General features: G+C 40.4%; 1 protein-coding gene across 1 annotated transcript in view; it reads left to right on the forward strand.

Moving 5' to 3' along the window:
- Positions 1-9,296, forward strand: part of BUB1B (BUB1 mitotic checkpoint serine/threonine kinase B) — a 74,863-nt gene that overhangs the window by 45,720 nt on the left and 19,847 nt on the right. The window contains exons 9-12 of the mRNA XM_014534776.1: positions 358-587; positions 3,795-3,907; positions 4,427-4,542; positions 6,410-6,459. Coding sequence (XP_014390262.1) covers positions 358-587; positions 3,795-3,907; positions 4,427-4,542; positions 6,410-6,459 — 509 coding nt within the window. The remainder of the gene's footprint in view (positions 1-357; positions 588-3,794; positions 3,908-4,426; positions 4,543-6,409; positions 6,460-9,296) is intronic.

The raw sequence follows: 9,296 nt of genomic DNA on the forward strand, positions 1-9,296 counted from the left end.
TACATGCCCTTGACCGGAATTGAACCTGGGACCCTTCAGTCCGCAGGCCGATGCTCTATCCACTGAGCCAAACCAGTTATGATATGTATTTTTTTACCTATAAGGAATATAAATATTTGATGACCCTAACTTATGGCTAATTTTCTTCCTAATTATAACATAGTACTTAGAACATGATTGTTGATAACCAACGTAAATTATTTGTAGGCTCTTTTCTCAACCTTTTGTGTTTTGTTTTTGTTTTAAAAATCAATCACATTTAGTCTTGCTGCTGACATTGTACTTGTGTTTTATCAAAATGTAAAAAATAACTCATTTAATCTGTATGGTGAATAATAATTCTTTTGCTTCTTTTAGGACACCATGTAAAATTGAACCCAGTATAAACCATATTCTAAGCACAAGAAAGCCTGGAAAGGAAGAAGGTGATCTCCTGCAAAGAGTTCAAAGCCATCAGCAAGCGTCTGAGGAGAAAAAAGACAAGGTGATGTACTGCAAGGAGAAGATTTATGCAGGAGTGGGGGAGTTCTCCTTTGAAGAGATCCGGGCTGAAGTTTTCCGTAAGAAATTAAAAGAGAAAAGGGAAGGTATGTGTATTGATCTATTTACGTTTGTCAAAATAACTTAACTTGGTTGTAGGAAGGTTAGTATATTAAGTCTGAGGAAAATTGCCTTATTTTTTGTATGTTTGTGATGTTTCTATGGTTTCTACTGTTTCTCTTTCTATTTAAGCTGATCTCCCAATGCTGCTTTCCATGAGACCCCTGAGGGGAAAAAACTAAGCAACTAAGTCTGTGTTCAAAAGTAAAGGAAGAGAGGAAGCCCTGAACTGTAGGAACATTTCATATTCACCATTGTAATAGGCAGACAGCTATGATACCTGACATACATACATGTACATGCCATGCTTCCCCGTTAAGTACTTTCCTCATCGTGCCTGAAATATTTCACTTGACTTTTGATACTCTACCTGGAATTTCTCCCAGGGTTTTTTTAGGTTAACATACTCAGTCACTTAGATGATATTTATTTGTATTATTTCTTAAAGACAGTATCTTCTTTCTAAATTAAGGAAAGTTTTACTGTAAAAGGAGAAATTTGGAATTTTGGGAAAATGGGTAGCAGTTCTGTTCTGGAACCTAGAGTACTTGGGGCAAGAGGTAGTGCTGAATGGGCTGAAAAATATTGAAGTATAGTATTTGGAGCTTAAGGCGTTAGAAGATAAGGGATAGCACAGAAAAGGAGGTAGGGGAGGGTCCAAAAGTAAAGTTCATCCATTTAGATATTTTGACTAGGATCTATACGAAGAAAGAAGAAATATATCTTTGTACACAGATATCCAGAATAACCTACTATGGAAAGAGGATATGGAATATGTAAGGCTAGCTGGGAAATTTGACCATTTCTTATAATTTACTTGTGAAAAAATAATTTCTGAGTTCCAGGTGACAAGTTAGAAGCAAACTTCTATAAAGCAGACTGTTGTTAGTAAGTTTGGAATGGCCTTCATTTGTCATATCAACTATATCAAGATTGACAAAGGTGCTCTGGGTTCAAATTAATGTATTGAAAAATGGAACCTATGTATATAGGTAGGAGAGGGGGAATGGTTAGAAAGCAAGGAGATGGTTGAGGCTTTTAAAAAATGGGAACCACCCTAACAAAGAAGTAGGCTAGGAGGGTAACCTAATATGAGCTGGGAAAGGAACTAAATAGGTACTCAGATAAAAAAAATTAGTGTTTCCTTCAACCTAAGTATCCATCAATAAATGAATGGATAAAGAAAATGATGTGTGTGTGTGTGTGTGTGTAATGGACTATTATTCAGCCACAAAAAAAGAATGAAATCTTACCATTTGAAACAACATGGATAAGTCTTAGGGATGTAATGAATAGCATGGTGACTATAATTAATAATGTTGTATTGCATATTTGAAAGTTGTTGAAAGAGTAAATGTTAAAGGTTCTCATCACAAGAAAAAGTTTTTACAACTGTATGGTGACAGATGGTATCTAGACTTATTATGGTGATCATTTTGCAATATATACAAATATAGAATAATTATGTTGTGTACCTGAAACTAACATAGTAATGTCAATTATACCTCAAAATTTTTAAAAATTAAAAGAAAACAGCATGAATAAAACAAACAAAAAACTTCTGTTTCTTTAGGAGAGGTCTAGCTTATACCAGATATATAGATGTAAGATGAAAGTACATTTTATTCTCAGCTAGCCAAAGAAGGACCTATGTTAGGGTTAGATGGTATTTGAATAGATGAGAAGACCTCTGAGGCTTTTTAAATACTCATTTCCTAAGCTGGTCTCTGAATCTAATTCATGAACATGTAATTCCCCTGCTATGTATAGATTGCATTCTTATAAATCCTCATGCCTATAATGAAGTGGTTTCTTGTTACTATTAAAAACTGGCTTCAAAGATTGTTGCTGATTACTTGCTGTCAGGTAGGAATACTAGAAATAAGGAAGCCACAGGTAGGGCCTACAGAGAAACAAGGTAGTTGTACATTCTTCCCATTGCTACTTCCAAACCATTTTTTCCCTTCTCCAAAAACTCTAGCTCCTTTCAGATCCATGTCCTTCCATTTTTTTTCCTACCTCTTGAGCCTCCTTAGTCACTCCCCATCATTCATTAATTGACTCAGTACCTAGCTCTGTATCTTCCTTTCCATCCCTACACCATCCAGTAGTATGGCTTCTCAATTTCATGGTTGCCATACCTCCTGTGATCTCTTCTTCAACCCTACTGCCCAACTCTTCACATGGTCTTACTGTTGACCTTATCACCCAATAACTTTTTGACCATGCACCCTGTTGATTCAAGCCAAAAAAATCCACAAGTCATCTTTGATCACTCTTTTTTCACTCTGCCCCCCAACTAATGAATAAGCCCATCAACTTTACCACCCCAAATTTTCCAAATCTTTTATCACCACTCCCATTATTAATCCAAACCACAATCTTTTACATTGTTTCGTTACCTCAAACTACAACTAGACTTTCTACATTCACTCTGGGCTTAACACAATCCGTTTTGCTCACAACAAATGATCTTTTTAAAAAATCAGGTTATGTCACTTCTTTACTTAAAATTCTCCATTGTTTTTCATTATCTTAGAATGCAATATAAACTCTTTACCCCCATGTGACTTGGCCTCTGCTTACCTCTCCAACCCCATCTTTTACTTTTTTCCCTCTTACCATACTACATACCATGCTGGCCTTCATTTGGATCCTTGAGCACAATGATATTGTTCCTTCATTAGGGCTTTTGTGCCAGCTAGTCTCTTGGCCTAGAATCTTTCCCTAGTCTGTATAACACTGGCCCCTAATTATTCAGGTTATAGCTTTATAATGTCTCTTTCTGATAATGATCTCCCCTCATCACTGGCCTTAAATAGCCCCTGACTTCCATCCCATACCCAGTCAGATATTTTCACATCACCTATTTTACTTTATTTTTAAACCTGATTTTCATGTTAATGTGTATGTGTATTTGTCTCCCCAAAATTGAATTTTAGCATCACATGACCAAGGACTTTGCATTATGTACCACTGAGATGTAAATGCTCAGAGTTGTGCTCAGCATGTAGTAGGTACTTTATTTTTTACTGACTGAATAAATGAGACCTCAAGTTGAGGGTTCTACACCACTTATATCATTCACATCTGTAATGTTAACATCCATATTGAGGACATGAAACCCAAACACAGTTTTGACAGAGTAAATTGCTATGAGGAGTAAATGCCTCAGCCAACCTTATTGTTTCTAGCTGAGCTACTGATCATTGCAGAAAAGAAAGCAGAAATGCAGAAACAAATTGAAGAGATGGAGAAGAAGCTAAAAGAAATTCAAACTACTCAGCAAGAAAGAGCGGGTGATCAGGTTACTTCTCTCTTTTTTTTTAATACGTGAAACTAAAGTTTATTGAAACAAATTTATGCAATGTAAAATTTATGCATAGAAGGTAAAAGTCCTCAACCCCCATTTAGAGTTTTCTGTAGTTCCTTAACTGTTAATAGCAGCAAAGTTGAACAGGAAAGTAATTTAACAAGTGATTTCAAATTGAATTAGTGGCATGTGAAACAATTTATTAACTTCTTAGTTATATTCTAAACCATTGTTTTGTTACCTCTAATTTTAGCTCTTTTTTTCTATTCATTCTCCATTAAAATGGGGTTAACTAAAGAAATTCAGTATATGTTTGGAATTCTCATAACAGTGCCAGTTGGTACTAGGAACATAAATTATTGGAAAGAACTTTTGTGGAACAGACATTTTATCTTATTGGTGGATATCTAGGGGGAAAGTATGATAAAGCTAATTTTGGAACTAAAGATTGAAAATAGGTAGCATTTTCTAGATAGAGGGGACAAATTGATTTTGTTTATTTAATGCAAACAGCAAGAAGAAAAGATGCCTACAAAAGAGACAGCTGAACTGCAAATTGCTTCTGAATCTCAGGAAATACCAGGAATGACTGTGTCCAATTCTGTTTGTCCAGTAAACTCTTGTGCCAGGTAGGACCACATTGGTGGAAAGGATGATGCTTATGGGAAGGCATTGACAACCAACCTCTGACTCTCTAGTGACTTGAAGTCTCTTGAACTTCTGTAGTATCAAGACATGATTTTGCAAGTCTCTGTCACAACATAAACTTTGATGCTGATGAGGGAGGACAGGGTAATGACTTTTTCTATTAAAAACTAACAAACATTATAGAAGCAATCAAATATAAATAATTGTTTAAAAGGCAAAACTGCCCATTTCCGCCACCAAGAGATGACTACTATTAACATTGTTTTTGTTTTGTTTTATAAAACTGAGAGTTTAGCCCTGGCATGTGTGGCTCAGTTGGATGAGCATCATCTCATGCACCAAAAGGTCAGGTTGATTCCAGATCAGGGCACATGCCTGGGTTGTGGGCTCTATCCCCAGTAGGGGGCGTGCAGGAAGCAGCCGATTGATGTTTCTCTCTCCCTCGCCTTTTATTTCTCTCTAAAATCAATAAAAACATTTTTTAAAAAACAAATGAGAGCCCTAGCCAGTTTTGCTCAGTGGGTAGAGCATTGGCCTACGGACCAAAGGGTCCCGGGTTCAATTCCGGTCAAGGGCACATACCTTGGTTGCAGGCTTCTCCCCAGCCCGGGCCCTGATCGGGATGTATGCAGGAGGCAACCAATCGATGTGTTTCTCTCACATCGATGTTTCTCTCTGTTTTTCCCTCTCTCTTCCGTTCTCTCCTAAAAGATCAATGGGAAAATATCCTCTGGTGAGGATTAACGACAACAAAAAAAGAAACACATGAGAGTTTACCATTTTGTAATCTGCTTATACTATTAAAGTAACTTAACATCTATTATCAAACATCTGTAATAATAAAAGCGTAATATGCTAATTAGACTGGATGTCCTTCTGGGTGTCCTTACAGATGACCTTCCGGACAAAGCCGGGGCTGCGAGGGAAGCCTGGGTCCCGGGTGCCAGAGGGAAGCTGGTGACGGTAGCCGAGGGAAGGAAGGTCTACTCTTGCACGAATTTTATGTATCAGCCTCTAGTCTTTATATAAAAGCCTAAGCAACCGGCCGCCTGGCCGGTAGCTATGATGCGCACTGACCACCAGCGGGCAGACGCTCAACGAAGGAGCTGTCGAGCGACAGCAACTTTGCAGAGTGCCCTTTCGCACTCCAGGACCCCTCGGGATGCTGGACTGCCAGTTTCGGCCCAATCCCCGCAGGCCAGGTCGAGGGACCCCACCTGCCAGAGGGACCCCACTCACTCTGCAGATGCCCTTCGAGCCCCGGTGCCACCCCAGTGTGGCTGGCCGGGGAAGGGACTGCAGGAAGTTAGCTCCAGGGTGTGTCCAGCTCGCCTTGCCCAGTTCTACCCCACTGGCTACCTTCTAATTAATTTACTTTTAATGTAAATTAAAATCCTTGCACCAGGCCTCTCTTATTTCTATAATGGCTATAATGACTGAAGGTTCCATCTTTTTAAAGAATTTTGATTGACAGTACTAGAATATTTTCTTTATCTAGGAGTGAAAAGATTAATAAAAAAGCCTCCTAGGCTTTTTGTTGTTAATCTTCACCCAAGGATATTTTTTCCATTGCCTTTTTTTTTTTTAGAGGGGGAGGGGGGGAGGACGGGAAGGAGTGGGGGAGATAGTGAAACATCAATTGGTTGCCTCCCGCACAAGCCCCAACCAGGGGCTGGGGATTGACCTGCAACCCACGTATGTGCCCTTGATCAGAAATCGAACCTGAGGCCCTTTGGTGCGCAGGCCCATGCTCTAACCACTTAGCAAACTGGCCAGAGCAAGCCTACTAAACTTAAAAATTCTTTCTGTGAGTAGTAAGCACATCTTTTAAAACAATTTTCTTTATAGGGAAACTTCACTTGCAGAAAACATTTGGCAAGAACAACCTCATTCTAAAGGTGAGTTGCATTTGACAGTGTCATGAAGAACTTGCTGATAACCCATGCTTTATGTAACAAGTGATAAATATTTTTCTTAATTACAATAAAAAGAGTTGAAAGAAGGCAGAGAGCGGGACTAAAGTTATTATTGTATCTTTGAATCATGGAATCTATATATATAAAAGCCTAAGCAACCAAACAACCACTCGCTATGATGCGCACTGATCACCAGGGGGCAGATGCTCAATGCAGGAGCTGCCCCCTAGTGGTCTTTGTGCTCCCACAGCCAACTTCCCGCAGCTGGCCAACCTCCCGCGGTCCCTTTCCCGGGCCGCCCTGATCCCTCCTATCAGGATTGGGCAAGATGGCCCAATCGGCCCAATCACCAGCCAGGCCAAGGAACCCCGCCGGTGCATGAATTCATGCACTGAGCCTCTAGTTTATTTATAAGCATATGATTTGATATAAGAGACATTCAAAAAAGTGTTTTGAAATATTTGGTTTAAATGTAAATATAAATTTATACTAACTACCAAATAATCTTCCACTTTAGCTAGTGTACATTAAATCCCTCTCGGGAATTTAGTATCCAGCAGCCAAGACTGGAAAGTGATCTTTGGAACAAAGAAAAAAAACTTAAAACTAAGACTATTGTATATTCCAATTTGTTATCTTTTCCATTTAGAAACATGTTAAAATGGTAAGAACATGAATATCACCATAAGTAGTTACTTTTTAAAAAAAACACATTAAATCAAATCTGAGTAAAGCTCTAATTCTAATAAACCTCCCACCAAATTTTTATAGGAAATAAAAGCAGGGAGGAACAGGTTAAAAAACACAGAAGGATGTAATTGGCAAAAAAATTTCAGCATTATGGAGCAAACAACCCAGTTTCTTCAACAACAATTTATTTTTTTAAAATTCTATGGAATAAAAGTGACTTGGGAGACATTTTATTTTACTATTTATTTAATTTTTAGAGAGGAAGGGAGAGGGATAGAGAGATAGAAACATTGATAAGAGAGAAACTTTGATCCTATACACCACTCACTGGGGATTGAGCCCTCAAACCAGGCATGTGACCTGACTGGAAATCCAACAGGGGACCTCTTAGTTTATGGGTCAATGCTCATCCATTGAGCTACACTGGGTGGGCTAAGAGACATTTTAACTAGTCACAATACATGGATCTTACTCTGCATCCCCAGTTCAAACTTTCTAAAAAATTTTGGTAAAATGTGAAACTTCTGATTGAATAGTTGATATTCAGAAATTATTAATTCTATAGTTATGAATCATGCTTTGAGATTATGCTTTTTTAAAAAGAGCCTCTCATGGAAATACATACTGAAATTTGTATAGATAAAATGATATGATGTCTTGCATTTGTATCAATTCTGGAGTTGGGTTGAGTTTGGGGAGTGTGGTAGTGGTGGGGAATAAAGATAAGCAAGTTCATCCATGTTTAGATAATTATTATTAAACTAGGGCCGGGCTGGCTGGGCGGAGGGGCTGTGTGCGATTGACTGGCGGGCCCCGCCCCCGATTGGGGTTGGGGGGCCGACTGGGGACATGTCCAGCCATAGGGAGGGGCTGTGGGCCGGCTGGCCCCAACCCCAAATGGGGTGGGGGGTGCCGATCAGGGGCCAGCAGCCTGGGAGAGGGGCCATGGGTGGTTGACCCTGCCCCTGATCAGGATGGGGGGCCGATCTGGGGTGGAGCCGGGCAGGGGGAGGGGCTGCAAGAGGTTGGTCGGCTGGCTCTGCCCCCTATTGGGGTTGGGGGGCAATCAGGGGTGGGGCCGGTCAGGGGTAAGGGCTGTGGGCCGATCAGGGTGGTGGCCGGGAGCAAGGGGGTGGGGTGTTTGGCCACCCTTGATCGGGGTGGGAGAGCCCGGTAGTGGGCAGTACTTACTAAAGCAGTGATGGTGAACCTATGACAAACGTGTCAGAGGTGACATGCGAACTCATTTTTTTGGTTGATTTTTTTTTTTGTTAAATGGCATTTAAATATATAAAATAAATATCAAAAATATAAATCTTTGTTTTACTATGGTTGCAAATATCAAAAGATTTCTATATGTGACACGGCACCAGAGTTAAGTTAGGCTTTTTCAAAATGCTGGCACGCTGAGCTCAAAAGGTTCGCCATCACTGTAAAGGATACTTATTGAGAACAGTAACTGGGAAGAATGGGAAAAGAGCAGGTTTGAGCAGAGGAATAAGTAAAGCTATAATGCTGGCCAGGGATCAGCCTCAGCAAACCACATAGAGAGCTCTTGGGTCAATGGGGAAAAAAGGAGACATATGTACCTGATCAGGCTGGTTCGCTGGCCACAGTGGGCATCATAGCAAATGGTTGTTATGGCGTTATGGTCACTGGCTTTTTATATATATATAGATGATCTTTAATGTGTTTGAAATTATCCTATCTAATAAAATAGTAACATGCAAATTAAATGTCACTCCCTCACTCCATCAGAAAGATGGCTGCGGCCACGGAGCTGGAGCGAGCAGGAGGCTTAGGTTGCCCCTGGCGATGGAGGAAGCCAAGCTTCCCGCCTGCCCTGGCCGGCCCTGAGCTCTGCTCAAGGTTACAAAGTTTCAATTATAGAAGATAAATAAATCCCAGATACCTGCTTCCAGCTGGCATGGCCTCCACTCAAGGAGGAGGCTGGGAACCTGGGTTGCCAGGGGCAACCCAGGCTTCAAGCCGAACCAAGGCTACAGAGTTTCAATTATAGAAGATAAATCCTAGATACCTGTTTCCAGCCTGCGGCTGTGGCCAGCCTGAAAACGGCCCTCAGCCCCTCACCCAGGCTGGCCAGGCACCCCAGCGGGGACCCCCCCCCC

The sequence above is a fragment of the Myotis brandtii genome, unplaced genomic scaffold (genome assembly GCF_000412655.1).
Source record: "Myotis brandtii unplaced genomic scaffold, ASM41265v1 scaffold133, whole genome shotgun sequence".
NCBI lineage: Eukaryota > Metazoa > Chordata > Mammalia > Chiroptera > Vespertilionidae > Myotis > Myotis brandtii.